We start from the raw sequence: 19,161 nt of genomic DNA, 5'->3' as shown, positions 1-19,161 counted from the left end.
GCTGACTCATTGGAAAAGACCCTGATGCTGGGAAAGATTGAGGGCAGGAGGAGAAGCGGATGACAGAGGATGAGATGGTGGATGGCATCACCGACTCAATGGACATGGGTTTGGGTGGACTCCGGGAGTTGGTGATGGACAGGGAGGCCTGGCATGCTGTGGTTCATGGGGTCGCAAAGAGTCGGACACGACTGAGCGACTGCACTGAACTGAACTGAATCTTTCTAACCAAAGATTCATACACTGGGGAGCTTTTGCCATCAGTCTGCTATCTTTGAATTTTATTTTTTTTTCTTTCTTTGAATTTTAAAATGTTTACTGTTACTATTTCTTCTGATTATTCTGTGAAATAATCCATAAAACAAGAAAGGAAAAATCTTGCCAGTTAGAGCATTTAATTTTACTTGACTTTTCTTAAAATTTAACTACCTTGGTAAGCATTCACTGAGCACCTGCCTCGTGGGACACCGTGTAGGCAAACCCTCTCTGTCCTCATGGAGCTCAGGTTCCTACATGCAGGACAAGCAGAGAGCAAGGGGTCACACACAATGTAAAATCCCAGCTCTGCCAGTGACGTTGCTCAGTCGTGTCCGACTCTTTGCAAACACATGGACTGTAGCCTACCAAGATCCTCCGTCCATGGCATTTTCCAGGTAATTAGGGGAGTTACATTTTAACAACTGTTGTAAGACAGTTATATTTTTGTTTTGATAGTTATAAGACAGTTATATTTTTAATTACAGTGTAAGCATTTTCCCGCGTTACTTAATTTCTTGAAAACTTGATTGTTCATGAGTGTATACAATTCTTTCCAGGGACATTCTGTTGTATGAGCACTAAAAACATGATTTATCTTCACCTGTTACACAAAGATTGGAACTACAAGTTTATATCTCTACTTGGATATTACCATTTAAGAGCATCCTAGAATAACTGATTCACATTTTCATAAGTAGAATTGGTTTCTTGAAGTGAAATCACTGGGCAAACACTTTTAAAGTATTTGAAATGTACAGCTAAATTATACAATTTAGTATTCAGCAAGATGGTTATTTCCTAACAGTTTATTCTTATTACAAAGTGCTTTCTATAGAACAAGCACCACTATAAGTGCTTTACATTTATTAACTCGTTTAATCATCACAGTAACACCAGAAGGTGGATTCTATTATTAAAGTCTGAAGCAGACTGAAAAGCTTGCATGGTGTCACAGAGGCTATGACGCTGGAGAGCATGGGTCTGGGATCTGTGCCCTTGATGTTAGTGCTGAAAGTGTCTTGCTGCTAAGTTGCTTCAGTCGTGTCCGACTCTGTGTGACCCCATAGACGGCAGCCCACCGGGCTCCCCCGTCCCTGGGATTCTCCAGGCGAGAACACTGGAGTGGGTTGCCATTTCCTTCTCCAATGCATGAATGTGAAAAGTGAAAGTGAAGTCGCTCAGTTGTGTCCGACTCTTCGCAACCCCATGGACTGCAGCCTGCCAGGCTCCTCCGTCCATGGGATTTTCCAGGCAAGAGTACTGGAGTGGGGTGCCAACAAGCATTTCCTAGATCCAGATCAACCACCAGCATCACACAGGTGCCTGAGTGAAAACCTTATGCTGGTAACTTCTGGCCTTGAGACGTCTACCTTCTGCCCCTCCAAGAATGACAAGCACTAGATGTGTGAGATCAGGCCTTGTTTTTATCGTCTTTATGTATTCTGTACACAATAAGCATTCAGTTCCCTGATGCTTTCTGATAATAAATAGGCTAATGGCAGAGATTTTAAAAACTAAAAATGGTTTAAGAAGTATATCACCTAATTTGCTGCTTAGAGATAACCACCGGAGAAGGCGATGGCACCCCACTCCAGTACTCTTGCCTGGAGAGTCCCATGGACGGAGGAGCCTGGTGGGCTGCAGTCCATGGGGTCACTAAGAGTTGTCCATGGGGTCGCTAAGAGTTGGACACGACTGAGCGCCTTCACTTTCACGCATTGGAGAAGGCAATGGCAACCCACTCCGTGTTCTCGCCTGGAGAATCCCAGGGACGGGGGAGCCTGGTGGGCTGCCATCTATGGGGTCGCACAGAGTTGGACATGACTGAAGCAACTTAGCAGCAGCAGAGATAACCACTGTAAACATTTTGACCTATCACTTTACATCATTTCATTCTGTATGTCTATAATACATGAAAAAGAATAAAATTTGGATATTATATATTTATAATTTTCCATCTTTTAAAATTTATATATTACAAACATTTCCCCTATATTTTTCAAAGAGTTATTTTTTTTGTGGATAACATAATATGTAACAGAATAATATGAACATGCCATTGTTCAAGCACTCTGATATTACTGGATACCAAGTTTGTTTTGATAATTTTTTGCTATAACAAACACTCTGATAAGCGCTCTTATGATAGACATCTTTGGCCCAATTTTGATCTCCTTAGGATGACTAGAACCTGGGAGTCCTGAAACAATGATTTTAAGGTTCCTGACATAAGCTGCCACTGTTCTGGAAGGCTATGCTAACACCTTCATAATGAACACTGTTTCTGAACTGGATCTTCTTAGTAAACAACAACCTTGTCATTTCTCCCCACCTTTCCATTCAATGCCTTGGCTGACTTGCATTTCTGTTGTGGTCCAAGACAAATTAGACAAATATTTACTCACTGCTCACTTCTCTTATACTGGGATCTGTGCTAGACATAACCTAGCCTAAAGAAGACCCACAAGTCCTGTCACCAGGAAAAGGCCAGAGGCACTCCTGCCATGTGGTCCTACTTCCTTCCCTCAGCCTCGACTCTTTTCCATTCAGAATTTTTATTACAAATTTTAATTTCAAGGCTATGGATTTAATTGGACTTCAGCAGATGGGAAAAGTACTGAAAAATTAAAACAATTTTGAAAGTAGGAATTGCAATAGTGCTTACTTACCAGAAAGGCATTGGATAAGCAAAACGTTCCCTCAGATCAATGCTCATGAAAGGAACATATTCAATACCATTTATTTTTGATGTTGTCCTATTAAAAAATAATAAAAAATGTAAAGTAAATATCAAGTCAACCTTAATCATCAATTTTATTTAAACTTATTAAAATTTAAGTGACAAGGTATGGTATTTTAATAAAATTAAACTGCTAATCTCATGTAATGTTGATAACTTTATTTGAACAATATTTTCATGAAATAGTTGAATACCAAAAAACAATTACTCCAATTTAATCCCAAAGTTATTCTTTCGAGACTACCATCCTTTACAACAAAACAACTATCTCAAAATAGGCTTACACCAGAAGCAATGAAATTGTCCCCAGGACACAAAGCGAATTGTATCCTCAGCCTAGAGAAAGAAAGCAATTGCCTGGTTGCTTTGAGGATTCAAAGGATTCTTGGAAATAAATTCTTTATATGTTCTGGTTATGAGACTAAGGAATGGGTAGTGACGAAGAAAGAGGCACAGATAACAGTTACGGCCTCTTGACAAATTTAAGCGTGGCTTGTAGGAGCTTTGTATATTCTCTCCCTGTTTTGTGTCACATGTTTATTTGTACATATTAGCGATTTCCTTCTGTTCCTTCCCGCATTTTATTTAGGAGGCGTTGCAGAGAAACTTCACAAGTTAGCCTCCAGGTAACAATATGCAGTGAGACTATGACTGAATTTGAGGGCCAGTTAACACATGAATGTAACATTTGTGTGTATCCTCATCCTGAGATGGGGAGAGCTTTGCACTTGCGTGGAGGGCAGCTGCGTCCTGTTAGGTACAAACTCAGAGCTGTTCTGTAGTAGTGTGGAATTTCAAACGTGTGTAGAAGGGACCACGTGGACGCTGAATAGCCAAAGTGCTGGACAGGTATTAACTTGTGTCTCAGGTCCAAAACCACTCTTTTTGTCCCGCTTTGTGTTGTGTAGTTTCAAAAGCAATTTTTTCTAGGCAGACAGCACCATTTTTTCTAGGAGCAGAAGTAAAATCTTCAGCAGGAAAAGGGAAAAATGCCCTCAGGTGGCTGCTGCAGAGGAAGGGACCGTTCCAGCACAACTACAGGAGGCTAACAGAAAGACCAACCTGACAACACATGCAGCTCTAAGCTGGCTGATGCTCAGAGCCCAGGAAAGGAGCCGCCACACCGCCCCAGGATGCGATCAAAGCTTTCCACAATCTCGTTCTTTTGCATTTTTAGTATCGCCTGGAGCTGCTTCCAGAACTGGGTTGGCTTCCCAGCCCAGGTGACGGCAAACTTTTTCTGTTACGGGCCAGAAAGTATATAGTTTTGGCTTTGCAATGAGGTCTCTGTCACATATCCTGGCTCTTTTTGCTTTCTTTTTTGCAACCCTTTTAAGAAATATATGAAGGCATTCAAAGCTTACGGCTGCCCTTTGCTGACTGGCCTAGACTGCTGTATCAAGGTAGCAATTAGGGCTCTGGTCACAAGGCTGCAGAGGTGATGAAAGGGCTGCCACAGTTCTACTCTGCCCCATAAAATTATTCAACTCTGAAGAGTGTTAAGATTTCCAGGAAAAAAAAAAAAAATCTAGAGGAAATGCAAATACTAAAATATAAAAGAACAAATTTCAAACATTTCAAGTTGTGACTGTATGACAGTTTATAATTACATGATAATAGCATGACACATTACAACAAAGATGTATGACTCATCAAACCTAACGAGCGTAACATTATCTGCACTGATGTTAACAAAACTGTTCATTACAACAAATCATAAACCGATTCACCTGAGAACTTCTATTTCTTCTGCTGTGTATCTCTGTCCCTGTGCGTCACATGACTGAGGACTTATGAACGGCTGAGGTCTTTCAAGGAAGGGATTAGTTCCCAGTGGAAAGTGTGCTCTCGTTGGAGGTGGCTTTGGCTTTGTATTTGTGGCCTTGATTTTGCATGACGGCTTCGTTAAAGGCTCGCTCAATGCTTCTGCTCTGTAATAGAGGCACAAAAACACCAGTCTAGTTTTTCTCCTCACATTTAAGCTTTTCAGAACACAGTATTTACTCTGAGAACAGTCAGACATCCCTAAGGTAATTACCATCTAAAATTCTTACATTCTAGTCAATAGTTCACTACTTAAGCTACTCCCAGAGGTAAGGTATTTTTGCAAACATTTTATTGATAACAGTAATTAAGCACTTAGAGCATTATCAGATCCTATGAAAGGTAAGGGGCATATAAGAATGTATAGAACACAATTACTGCTCTCAAGGTACCCCTAGGTTTGCACGGAAAGACAGTTGCATCAGAAGTAGGATGTGAGGCTGGAGGCGCTCCACGCCGGCGAGTGCACAGCAGAAGTTACTAACTTAATGATGGGAAGAGGGCAAGTCAGGGAGTGTTTTTCCAAACTGACATTTGAGCTGCACTCGGCGTTAAACTCTGACCTGGGGAGCTGGGAAGGATTCTAAGTAGAGAGAAGAGCACGGGCAAATGCGCAGATCTGTGAAACAGTGGAGTGGGTTACACTGATTTCAGAACGCAGCGAGCCCCTGTGAACAGTGCACAAGCGAGGCAGCAGGAGACGAGGCCGGGGCAGGGACTGGAGCACGGAAGACCTCACTTGGCATTTAAGGGCTTTTGGACTTTGTCCTGTCAAAGAACTAACAAGCTAAAAGACGGAAGTTTTTAAATCTGAGGTCCGTATATGCAATTTAGCAGTTTTGTTAACACTCTGAAACTGTATGCAAATAAAAATGTCATGCTATCTTCTCCCTAGAGTGTATCCATTCTTCTGAACTAATCCTCACAGGAAGCGTTCGTGACTGACCCGTGTCCCTGTGCCGAGGGCGCACCCAGAGAATATGAGGTGAATTACCCACACAGGTAGCAGGGGCCATCCGTGATTCTGACTGGTGACAGACATCAAAAGGGAGAAGCTGACGGTATGTCTTATGTCAAGTGCCCACAGCTCCATGAATTTGGAGAAACAAATGATGCTAGACGACAGTATGAAAAGGAGGGGTGACCCCTATATCTCAATGCAAAAGAAGGGCTGGGGGTAGCACAGCTCCCCAGTCTGAGCCTCAGAAGGAGGTACTGTACTAACTTATGCTGTAGCTATGAATGCCATTCCACTCTTTTCCTGTCTATAATGCTTTGTCTGTACAAGAGGTATAATTCTCTTGTGCAAACATACTCATTATCTCAACCAATATTTACTGAGCACATACTGGATGTCTGGCACTCTGCTAGGTGCTTCGTTACAGCAATGGACCAAGACAAAATTCTCTGCCCTCACAGAGCTTATATTTGGAGGACAGGGGTTAGAAAAGACACACACGCTGATAACAAATATGACAAACTGATCAATTTTATATACCTTAGAAAACAGTAAAGAGTTATGGGAAAGAATATTCCAACAGAGCGAACAGGATGGAAGTACCAGAGGAGATTTCAATTTTAAACAGAATGGTGAGCACAGGCCTTAGTGAAAAGCTGACATTCCAGCAAAGAGTCAAGGGAGCTTCACGCATGTACGATGTGGGGTATGTGAATGGCTGGCTCATTCTCAACGTCTCCATTTCTCGTAGTGGCTCTGGTAGGCTCTCCTCAAGCTTTCTCTTCGGAAGTCTCATATTACACAACACAAGGGAAGTCTTCCATTTTAAATACCATAACCGTTTTTGTTTTAGACACCGCAAAAACTAAGTGAAACATTTCTTGACTGATTTGTTACTTTCTGAGTTTAGAGGAGGGATGAGAACACAGCGATGAATTAGCTCTGTTCCCCTAAGGAGTTTACCATCCAACAAGGCAAAATGACACAGGGAAAAAAGCAGCAGGGAACCAGGGAGGAGCAAACTCACGCAGAGAAAGAAGGCAGACTTGCTCTGGATGTCAGGTTTGTTACCACGAGCTCCCCCATACATTCGGATAAATGCGTCACACTGTACACTGCGGGGACCAAAGCTGAGGAGCCAAACTCACCTGTCTAGTGCCTGCCGAGCCAGCTGCTTCAGCTTATTTTGCAGAGTTTTATCAGCAGTTTCATAAGACTTAAGAAAAAGAGAGACAGACATTCTGAAGCATATTAATCTGCTTGATCCATGATATTTCTAAGCAAGCAAAAGAAACTTACAATGCACATTACACTTGTAAACATTATGAGAATAAACCAAAACACTTTATTTTTATCCTTAAAGGTATCACTTAAAACTGTGTTGAAACTCATCACTGAGGTAAACCCTAAGACCACTTAATGTGGACGAGCGGTAAGTGGGACACAACTGGAAAATCATGGTGCTGCAGAAGGCCGGGCGGCGGGAGCCCCAGCAGAGCGGGGTTACCGCACTAAGTGAAGGGTCAGGAGAAGACCTCAGAGCTCCACTTATACGTGGAGTCTGAAAGCAAAACAGATAAACAAAATAAACCAAATGCACAGACACAGAGAACAGATTAGTGGATTCCAGAGGGGAAGGAGAGGGGGCTGGGGACGGGCAAAATGGGCGAAGGGGGTCAAGTGCATGGGATGGAAGGTAACCAGACCTGTGGTGGTTATCACTTTGCTGCGCGTGCAGACGTCGAATTATAATGCTGCACTGTAGGTAACTAAGACGGAAACCCCCAGCACTTACCAGCAGTCTCAGGTACCTACAGAAATGAGGCTAGACAGTTCTTCTGGAGAAGAGACCTGGGACAAAGAGCTGGCCCTCGGAACAGCACTGACAACCCCACTCTCTCCTGCCTCACACCCTCCTACCAGTGCACCGCTCACTCTTACACACCAGTTGCCTCTCAGAGCTGACTGCTTCTCCTTAGGAAAGAATAAAACCACTCAGCATGCAGACTCCATACTGTAAATTAATACAGCTCTCCAAAACCACTAACTGATTTCTTAGTGTATCAAACTGAATAAAAGGGGGAAGAGCTTTATTTTTTTTATTATGACGAACCCAATTTTTTTCCCTTTTTTAAAAAAGTTGAAGTATAGTTAATTTACAATAGTTTCAGGGGTAGAATAGACTGATTCAGTTATATACATACACATACTCATTCTTTTTCAAATTCTTTTCCACTATAGATTATTGTTAAGATATCGAGTCTAGTTCCCTGTGTGACACCGTAGGTCTTTGGTGTTTATCTATCTCATATACAGTAGTGTGTATATGTTAATCCCAAACTCCTAATTCATCCCTCTCACAGGAACTTTATTTTAAATTCACAGATTGTGATGAATTCTTCCTGTAATAAGTTAATTTTAGTTACAGGAGTGTAAGATGGTCAAAAATGCTACCTGTAATTTAAAAAAACAATTGCCAAGTGATTCAATTCACCCTGTCAAATTTTTAACAAGGTGTTAAAAATCCATTATTAATTCTACTCTTCATTAGCTTTTTTTAAAAACTTATTTTTGTATTGGGGTATAGACAATTAACAGTGTTGTGATAGTTTCATGGAAAAGTCATGGGACTCAGCCACATATATACATATCCCATTATCTTTTAATGAAGAGTAACTTAAGTTATATCTATAATAATAGGATTTTTTTTTAATGAATTGTTACATAAAATGCACTAGTAAGGAGAAATTTCTTAGGACAATTCCACCAAACTTAACCTATAAGAATTATTATACATACGGTTTTCAGACAGAGATCTACAGCTTCTGTATACAGTTCTATAGCATCTTCAACATTCCCTTTTTCATCTTCGTCAAAAGCTTGTGTCACGAGGAAATGGGCACGCTCTAAGTCCAACTGATGTTTTGATTTCAAAGGATCCGCACTCTTTGACTGCACTAGGATCAGAAAAAAGCCACATACCTACATATACATCCAGGGAACAACATGTCATTTTAATACACTCTACCAAAATTCTGTAATCCTTCATGTAAAAAACTTAGCAAGGTAAAAAGAAATCTTTAAATTTTCCCTGAACTCTTCTCTGTCCCTACTAGCACTTTTCATCATTTAAAAAAGTAAAATGAACATTAGTGTTCTCCCCACAAAAAACAAGACTAAACTTAGAAAACACTAGATCTAAATAAACTCAATCATGTTCTAAACTTTTTTTAGTACAGGCAATAATTATATAATCTACTAGGCCTTGATAATAAAATTCATGCTGTTTCCTATTCATCAGGGTCCAGAGTAAGCTATATTTTTATTGCTGTCAGACATAAGTGCTTCTGTTTTTAATATAAAGATACATATCCATAAGAGACTTTCATCTAGAATATGTAAATATCTCTTATAACTCAACAACAAAAAGACAAATCCAGTTTAAAATGGGTGTGGTGATTATCTCATCAACCTGTGTCAATTCGATTGGCTCACAGGTTACCCAGTTGTTGAGCTAAACAAGATTTCTGGGGAGCCTATGGGGACACTTCTGAATGAAATTAGCATTTAGAGCTGGTACTGAAAGCAGAGTGCCCTCCCCAATGTGGGTGGGCATCATCCAGCCCACTGAGGGCCTGAACTGAGCAGAAGGCAGAGGGGGAGAACCTGCCTACTGCAGGACTGCGGGAGCTGGCACAGGGGTCTTCCCTGGCCCTGGACTGCACCTCACACCATCAGGTCCCCTGCTTCTCAGGCCTTTGGACTTAGACTGAACCACACCCCTGGCTTTCCTGGGTCTCCAACTCGCAGAGGGCAGACAGTGGGACGTGTTAGCCTCCATAACTGCACGAGACAACTGCTCGTGATAAATCTCTTTATGTACACCCTACTGGTTCTGTTTCTCTGGAGAACCCTGACTTATATCATGGGGAAAGAATCTGTATAGTCATTTCTCCAAAGCAGATATTCAAATAGCCAACTGGCACATGAAAAGATGCTCATCAGGGAAATGAATATCAAAACCACAGTAAGATGCCATTTTATCCCCAGAAAGATGGCTAAAATAAGACAGAAAATAACAAGTGTTGATAAGGCTGTGAAGGAAACAGAACATTGCTGGTGTAATTGTATAACGGTATAGCTGCTGTGGAAAGCAGTTTAGCAGTTCCTCAGAGTTAGACATAAAGCGACCACGTGTGTGCATGCGTGCTCAGTCGCTTCAGTCAGGTACAACTCTTTGCAACCTTATGCACTGTAACCTGCCAGGCTCCTCTGTCCACGGATTCTCCAGGCAAGAATACTGGAGTGGGTTGCCATGCCCACTTCCAGGGGATCTTCCCGACTCAGGGATCAAACCTGAGTTTCCTGCAGTGCTGGTGGATTCCTTACCATTGAGCCACTGATATGCCCAAAGGTACCATATGACCTAGTAATTCTACTACTCGGTTTCAAGAGAACTGAAAAAATATGTCCACACAAAAACAGCATTACTCACAACAGACAAAAGGTGGAACCAAGCCAACATCCACCAACTGATGAACAGATAAATAAAATGTGGTATATTAACACAATGAAATATTATTCAACCATAAAAAGAAATGAGACATGCTACCACAAGGATAAATGCTAAAAATATTATGCTAAATAAAAGAAGCCAGATACAAAAGGCCACATACTGGATGACTCCATTTACAACAAATATCTAGAATTGACAAATCCATGGAAACAGAAAATAGATTATTAGGATTAAAGATTAGCAGGATTAGTAGCTGCTAGGGCCTAGGGACAGTGGACTGAATGTGGTCCACTGGAGAAGGGAATGGCAAACCACTTCAGTATTCTTGCCTTGAGAACCTCATGAACAGTATCAAAGGGCAGAATGCTAGGATACTGAAAGAGGAACTCCCCAGGTCAGTAAGTGCCCAATATGCTACTGGAGATCAGCGGAGAAATAACTCCAGAAAGAATGAAGGGATGGAGCCGAAGCAAAAACAATAGCCAGTGGTGGATGTGACTGGTGATAGAAGCAAGATCCAATGCTGTAAACAGCAATATTGCATAGGAACCTGGAATGTCAGGTCCATGAATCAAGGCAAATTAGAAGTGGTCAAACAGGAGATGGCAAAGGTGAACGTCGACATTCTAGGAATCCACGAACTAAAAAGGACTGGGATGGGTGAATTTAACTCAGATGACCATTGTATCTACCACCGCAGGCAGGAATCCCGTTGAAGAAATGGAGTAGCCATCATAGTCAACAAAGAGTCCGAAATGCAGTACTTGGATGCAATCTCAAAAACGACAGAATGATCTCTGTTTCCAAGGCAAACCATTCAAAAATGGTTAGAAATCCAAGTCTATGCCCCAACCAGTAATGCTGAAGAAGCTGAAGTTGAACAGTTCTATGAAGACCTACAAGACCTTCTAGAACTAACACACAAAAAAGATGTCCTTTTCATTCTAGGGAACTGGAATGCAAAAGTAGGAAGTCAAGAAACACCTGGGGTAACAGGCAAATTTGGCCTTGGAATACGGAATGAAGCAGGGCAAAGGCTAATAGAGTTTTGCCAAGAGAACACACTAGTCATAGCAAACACCCTCTTCCAACAACACAAGAGAGATTCTACACATGGACATAACCAGACGGTCAATACCGAAATCAGATTGATTATATTCTTTGCAGCCAAAGATGGAGAAGCTCTATACAGTCACCAAAAACAAGAGTGGAAGCTGACTATGGCTCAGATCATGAACTCCTTATTGCCAAATTCAGACTGAAAGTGAAGAAAGTAGGGAAAACCGCTAGACCATTCAGGTATGACCTAAATCAAATCCCTTACGATTATACAGTGGAAGTGAGAAATAGATTTAAGGGCGTAGATCTGATAGATAGGGTGCCTGATGAACTATGGACGGAGGTTCGTGACATTGTAAAGGAGACAGGGATCAAGACCATCCCCAAGGAAAGGAAAAGCTGTCTGAGGAGGCCTTACAAATAGCTGTGAAAAGAAGAGAAGCAAAAAGCAAAGGAGAAAAGGAAAGGTATAAGCATCTGAATACAGAGTTCCAAAGAATAGCAAGAAGAGGTAAGAAAGTCTTCCTCAGTGAGCAATGCAAGGAAATAGAAGACAACAACAGAATGGGAAAGACTAGAGATCTCTTCAAGAAAATTAGAGATACCAAGGGAACATTTCATGCAAAGATGGGCTCAATAAAGGACAGAAATGGTATGGACCTAACAGAAGCAGAAGATATTAAGAAGAGGTGGTAAGAATACACAGAGGAACTGTACAAAAAAGATCTTCACAACCAAGATAATCACGATGGTGTGATCACTCACCTAGAGCCAGACATCTTGGAATGTGAGGTCAAGTGGGCCTTAGAAAGTATCACTACGAACAAAGCTAGTGGAGGTGATGGAATTCCAGTTGAGCTGTTTCAAATCCTGAAAGATGATGCTGTGAAAGTGCTGCACTCAATATGCCAGCAAATTGGGAAAACTCAGCAGTGGCCACAGGACTGGAAAAGGTCAGTTTTCATTCCAATCCCAAAGAAAGGCACTGCCAAAGAATGCTCAAACTACCGCACAATTGCACTCATCTCACACACTAGTAAAGTAATGCTCAAAATTCTCCAAGCCAGGCTTCAGCAATACGTGAACTGTGAACTTCCAGATATTCAAGCTGGTTTTAGAAAAGGCAGAAGAACCAGAGATCAAATTGCCAACATCCGCTGGATCATGGAAAAAGCAAAAGAGTTCCAGAAAAACATCTATTTCTGCTTTATCAAGTATGCCAAAGCCTTTGACTGTGTGGATCACAATAAACTGTGGAAAATTCTGAAAAAGATGGGAATACCAGACTACCTGACCTGCCTCTTGAGAAAACTATATGCAGGTCAGGAAGCAACAGTTAGAACTGGACATGGAACAACAGACTGGTTCCAAATAGGAAAAGGAGTACGTCAAGGCTGTATATTGTCACCCTGCTTATTTAACTTCTATGCAGAGTACATCATGAGAAACCTGGGCACAAGCTGGAATCAAGGTTGCCAGGAGAAATATCAATAACCTCAGATATGCAGATGACACCACCCTTATGGCAGAAAGTGAAGAGGAACTAAAAAGCCTCTTGATGAAAGTGAAAGAGGAGAGTGAAAAAGTTGGCTTAAAGCTCAACATTCAGAAAACGAAGATCATGGCATCTGGTCCCATCACTTCATGGGAAATAGATGGGAAACAGTGGATACAGTGGCTGACTTTACTTTTTTGGGCTCCAAAATCACTGCAGATGGTGACTGCAGCCATGAAATTAAAAGACGCTTACTCCTTGGAAGGAAAGTTACGACCAACCTAGATAGCATATTGAAAAGCAGAGACATTACTTTGTCAACAAAGGCCCATCTAGTCAAGGCTACGGTTCTTCCAGTGGTCATGTATGGATGTGAGAGTTGGACTGTGAAGAAGGCTGAGCACCGAAGAATTCATGCTTTTGAACTGTGGTGTTGGAGAAGACTCTTGAGAGTCCCTTGGACTGCAAGGAGATCCAACCAGTCCATTCTAAAGATCAGCCCTGGGTGTTCTTTGGAAGAAATGATGCTAAAGCTGAAACTCCAGTACTTTGGCCACCTCAGGCGAAGAGTTGACTTATTGGAAAAGACTCTGATGCTGGAAGGGATTGGGGGCAGGAGGAGAAGGGGACGACAGAGGATGAGATGGCTGGATGACATCACCAATTTGATGGACATGAGTTTGAGCGAACCCCGGGAGTTGGTGATAGACAGGGAGGCCTGGCGTGCTGTGATTCATGGGGTCGCAAAGAATCAGACACGACTGAGCGACTGAACTGAACTGAGGGCCTAGGGGGAGACAGATGGTTAGATAGCATCACTGACTCAATAAACATGAATTTGAAAACTCCAGGAGATAGTGAAAGACAGGGATGCCTAGCATGCTGCTGTCCACAGGGTTGCAAAGAGTTGGATACGACTGACAAATTTAGTAACACCAAGGGGATGGGAGGAATGGGGCGTGACTACTAATGGTTAAGAGGTTTCTTCTAGGGTGATGAGAATGTCTGCAGATAGATAGTGGTGATGGTGTACAACTCTGGGAATACACTAAAAACCACTTAACTGTATACTATAAAAAGTTGAATTTTATGGTATGTGAATTGTATCTCAATAAATGTTTTTAAAAAAAGCTTTAAATTTTGTCTCAAAATTGTGCTTGATCTTTTAAAAAAAACTATAATCCTCAGTAATATCTCTTTAAGCCATGTATTATACTAATCCCATTTATTAAATGAATGTTAAAATACTCAGCTCAAGGTTTGAATGTCAGCCTTGGCCCTACTGACATTTTCTCCTGGATAATTCTTTGCTGTGGACGGTCCTATGCATTTTAGAATTTGCATAGGGTAGCACTGTCCCTGCCCTCCAGATGTTAGCAGCATCCTACACCCTGACCCCTAACATAAACAACAAACATCTCTCCAGACAATGTAAAATGTCTCCTGAGAGGCAAAACTGATTCTAGTTGAGAATGACTATCTAGCCTATGGTTTCACAGCTATAAGTGGAAGGGCAAGGACTCAACTTAGATCTTTTAATTCCAAGTGTTGAGTTTTTTACACTTCAGTAGTGAAATTCAAACTGGGTTACCTTCCCTACCCACAAAGTCATGTCATCTCTCAAAGTTTCTTGACTGTCAGCAGACTCTATCTGTTTTAAAAACTGGGATTACGAACAAGATTTTTATTTGATAAAGAACTCTTCTGCATGAAATGATAACTAAGTCAATCATTTAATTCCCTACAGATTATTTTTCACTTGCTGAACAAAATGGGTCAAAAAGTTGGCAAAACATTTAAGGTATGTTACACTCTAAAAATCCTTTACTTCTGTTTTACTGACAAGTTTTCATTTTTCAAGAGATTAGGGCTATCTCATTCTGCGTCTGAGTATCATATAAACATCACATTTATAAATTTAAAAACTTTATTTACTTAGCAAGGAAAATGAAGTGTCTCTGAATTCCATGGTATTTTGAATATATGGATCAGTATAAATTTGTATCAAGTGAGAAGTTGACACAAATAGTTCACCTGTCAATGCATGCAGTTTCTGGGCACTGTCTTAAAAGGAAATACTGTGTCTGTAAGGGGATTGTCATAAGAAACCCAACAATTAAATCTACTTTATCTTAACTATAAGCTGGTTATAACTGCCACTATCTGTTCAGAGTAAGTGGTAGAAAGTAGCACAAAGTCTGTCAGAGAATGCTGAATAAGACCTCTCTACGTTTGTGGCTTTATTAGATAGCCACAGGGAAAAAAAGGTCAAAAAAGAGTCCTCAGTGACATGAATATATTCTTGAAACAAAGTATCAACAGATGATCATTTTCTTTCCTACCATGTAAACAACAGATTTTGCCAAGAACCCTTTTACTTCTAACAGAACTATGAACATTAAGCCTGGGAACTTGTGCCACAGCATTTGCCATGAGGCTTACAAAAACAAACAGGTTGTTCCAGGTCTCTGCTTACATGTCACTTTCCCAAGATATGCTGGCAAACTCTCTAAAATAAGAGTTTAGCTAAGGTCTTGAGGTTGAGGATACTGATAACGGTAAAGACTGTGAACCCACTGCTGATGTCTTTAGACACTGAAGAGAAAGAGTCATTTAATTTTAATAATAGGAGAGGGCATGTGACAGATATTTAAAGGCAGATTTTAACAGGATTCTAATCCCGATTTTGCCAATGATACACTGTTTGAATGTAGATGATTCATGTCCATTTCTGGGAAATTAGGATATCACATTACATGATCTCTGAGGTTCCTCTTCACAGATCTATCACTTATTTTCATATTACGATTTTCAAAGATGTGATTACCAGAAGAGGAATGAGCAGCAAACAAGTGAAGATCAAGAATCAAAGATGAAAACAAAAAGGAAAGAGAAACATAAGGGAAAAGTAAGATGGGATAGGAAAGAAGAAAAAAAAATAGTGACATGGTTAGCAGTCTTTACCAACCTGCTGAATGTAAGGCCTGCACTCTTTCCAGATACTCGTTTATTTTTTCTTGAATATGTTCTAGGCTTGATCCTGCCATCTCAGCATAAATTAAAGCTTGTGCAGCTTCCTAAAAATAAAAAAAAGAATTCAAAGGACTCTAACAGATGAACTACAATTTGAGTTTTCTTTACCACTTTCTAACTCACGGTTGGTTTCTATGAATGATAAAACAAGAACGTCTTTAAGATACGGGAAAATTTTTTCATTAAGTAAATGAATAATATAGTCCTTTACTACTTCTTTCAGTTCTCAATGCTCCCAATTTTCTCAGACTGTTGAAACTTTACAAAGTCAAATAGAAGGGGCTGATTTTAAACATTTTCTTAGAATAACTGTGATTTACGTTGTTTTCCTTCTCAATGCAGTAGGTCAGACGAAACTACATACTGTGAAAAGGTGATCTGAGTCCTGAAAGCATCAGAACAGACAGTACTCATAAATATCAACAAACGATTATAAACGTTAATTGTCTCACTATGGCAAGCAAAGTTTTTTCTCCAAAGAAAACACTGTCAAAGAGGGAGACATTTTAAGGCAGATTTCAGCTGAATGAAAGAAACTTAATTAAGAACACCTGGATCCACTTTCCAGTTATTCCATGACCTCCTTAGCCAGTCAGGCTGTGCTAGTGAGGAAAAGTCTCCGTTCTCGCCACCACCATTCCAGGAGGGTGACCAGCACTACCACAGAGAGACTCCCCTCAGCACCACCTCCTTCCCTGCAGTCATCTAAATGGACACATTTCAAGGAACCTCATGCCTCAATATCTGGATCCAAAGAAGCCATCCCCTTTTGAATCCAGTTACTGGAGGAATCGTTTCTCTGAACCTACAAAATCAATAAGAAAAGTACAATTTTGATCCAAATGGAAATTGGGGGTAGAAAAGATATGTTCTCCTCAGATCCTGCAATTCAGATACTTCAAGGGAGGAAAATATAACTGTATATGTAAATACTGTAGCCAGTTTTTGTAACTGTTGGTATCAACTTTACTTTGCTCATTTCATTTACACTTGAAAGTGATTAACAAGGAATCCCAAAGAGAACAGCATGAAGACCGAAAACACTAAATATCTGAAACAGTTTACATGAATAGAAACACCATCACTCTGCTGATTCTCTCCAGGAAAAGAAACTCTTCATAACAACATGCACGTAATTCTACAGCAAAACAAAAGGCACTGCACAGGATTTCCTTTCACTTTAGAAAAAGCTATTTCATATGGCACTATGTTTACTTAGGAACATTTGTCACTATTTCACAAAACTAATACAACACAGTCCTACTTTTAAAGAAATACCACCATTATGAAATTGTAAAGAAAAGTTCAAAAAGAATGGCTCTGAAACACAACCGAAGTCTCTAAACACAGGTTGTAAAATGAAGGCAATGAAACATTAATCTGAGAAAAGAAAATTACACATTATTGGTAGCATACAGGTTTATAGAAGAAAAAATGACTACTACTGTATTTTCAAAGCCTGACATTCTTCCTAAAAGAAAAGGTGACGGTCTTTAGAGGATACAGCTCCCTCCACCGGAGTGGGGATGGGCCACGACTGGGGCTGGAGAGGTGTGCGTCTGCAAATCCTCAGAACTGGGGAGCAGACACGGGACCGGAGGAAGGGGGCGGGCTCTAATTCTGGCCTCAGCCATTTATCCAAAAGAAATATCACAGAAACGTGTAAAGCATTAGCTACAAGGATATTATGATGCTGAAGAAACACAATGCACATTAAAATGGCCAGGAGAGTCTGTAAAGAAACGACGGCATACCCATATAATGGGATACTATGCATCTAGCCCTTAATATTATCATTGATAACAAAGTCATATCCGGAAACTTTTAAAAAATTCGTAATTTTCTTAAAAGTTCAAATGAAATGAACAGGTTTAAAAAAAGCACAGACAATCTGACCCCAGTTTCTTTTTTAAAAAGGATGTGTACACAGACACTGGGGGGGATGGAGACGTGTGGAAGTCATGCACCGGGACGCGCAATGCTTTCTTCTTCACTGACTCGCGGCGCTCTGCCGCGTGCTTCCGGCCCGTCTGTGGCGGCGAGCGCACGTCTGTGGAGCCGAGCGCCCGGCCCCGCCGTCGCCCTCAGGAGCGTCGAGCCCGGGGATCGCCTCCGCCGCGGCGACCGACCCCCCGACGGGCTGGCGCCTCGGCCCCGCCCCCGGCCCCGCCCCCGGCCCCGGCCCCGCCCCCGGCCCCGGCCCCGCCCCCGGCCCACCTTGTAGTAAAACACGGCCTCCGCGTAGCGACCCTCCTGGTCGCGCTGCACCGCCAGCCGCGCGAACTGTACCGCGTCCCGCTCCAGCGCCGCCGAGTCCATGGCCACCCCGCGCCGGAACCCTCCTCGCGTCGCCGACCGCCGCTCGCCCAGGGGCCGCGAGAGGTCCCGGGTCGCGCAGAAGGCGAGCCGGAGCTCACTTCCGCCGACTGAGGGAGGACGGCCAACAGCCCACCCCGGGCTCCCAGCCCACCGGCACCCTCGCGCCGCCGCCGCCGCCGCCGCCGCCGCACTCCCCGACCGGCCCACCGGCCACACTGCGCAGGCGCAGCCGGGCCCGCGCAGGTGTTCTGGGAGCCAAGGCGACTGAGGGAGGCCCCGGCCCGGCGGAGGGCGCGGGCGGTGGGCGGGGCCCGGCTGCGCCGCGCCGTGTGCACGTGACCACCAGGGCTCCGGGGATTGGGCAGGCCCAAGCGGCGCCACGTTGGCCCCGCCGCGAGCTTCACCGACCTCTTGACGGAACTGTGCGAGTGAGGGCTGTTGCTGGCCAGACTTGGAGCGGGCGCGCATGCGCCTCAGGGAGCCTGGTCTCCAGTTCAGTTCAGTCGCTCAGTCGTGTCCGACTCTGCGACCCCATGAAGCGCAGCACGCCAGGGCTCCCTGTCTATCACCAAGTCCCGGAGTTCACTCAGACTCATGTCCATCGAGTCAGTGATGCCATCCAGCCATCTCATCCGCTGTCGTCCCCTTCTCCTCCTGCCCCCAATCCCTCCCAGTATCAGTCTTTTCCAATGAGTCAACTCTTCGCATGAGGTGGCCAAAGTATTGGAGTTTCAGCCTTAGCATCATTCCTACTTAGTATCCAGGGAAGATGAGCTGCGCTTCCCGCCCTCATCTGAGCTGACTTTTTTAAATGAGGGAAGTGAAGTAAGGACAAAGCGTCCTTATGTTATACTTTTATAAGGTTTCTAATCATGTGAGTCTTAATCTTGTGTACCTCCCCGAGTGTATGGTATTGGGTGAATTGTCGACAAGCAAGGTAATACGTTTTCTTGTGTTCT

At 42.5% G+C, this 19,161-nt stretch overlaps 1 protein-coding gene across 1 annotated transcript in view; it reads right to left on the bottom strand.

The window, feature by feature from the left end:
- Window positions 1–18,322, bottom strand: part of CAPN7 (calpain 7) — a 49,257-nt gene extending 30,935 nt beyond the window's left edge. The window contains exons 1-6 of the mRNA XM_052636980.1: window positions 18,101–18,322; window positions 15,819–15,927; window positions 8,580–8,737; window positions 6,929–6,996; window positions 4,729–4,929; window positions 2,928–3,014 (exon numbers count right to left, since the gene is read on the bottom strand). Coding sequence (XP_052492940.1) covers window positions 2,928–3,014; window positions 4,729–4,929; window positions 6,929–6,996; window positions 8,580–8,737; window positions 15,819–15,927; window positions 18,101–18,202 — 725 coding nt within the window. The 5' untranslated portion in view covers window positions 18,203–18,322. The remainder of the gene's footprint in view (window positions 1–2,927; window positions 3,015–4,728; window positions 4,930–6,928; window positions 6,997–8,579; window positions 8,738–15,818; window positions 15,928–18,100) is intronic.
- Between the last annotated feature and the right edge of the window lie 839 nt (window positions 18,323–19,161).

This window comes from Budorcas taxicolor, chromosome 1 (genome assembly GCF_023091745.1).
Source record: "Budorcas taxicolor isolate Tak-1 chromosome 1, Takin1.1, whole genome shotgun sequence".
NCBI lineage: Eukaryota > Metazoa > Chordata > Mammalia > Artiodactyla > Bovidae > Budorcas > Budorcas taxicolor.
Note: the sequence above shows the minus strand (reverse complement) of the source record. Positions and strands in the feature narration are given on the sequence as shown.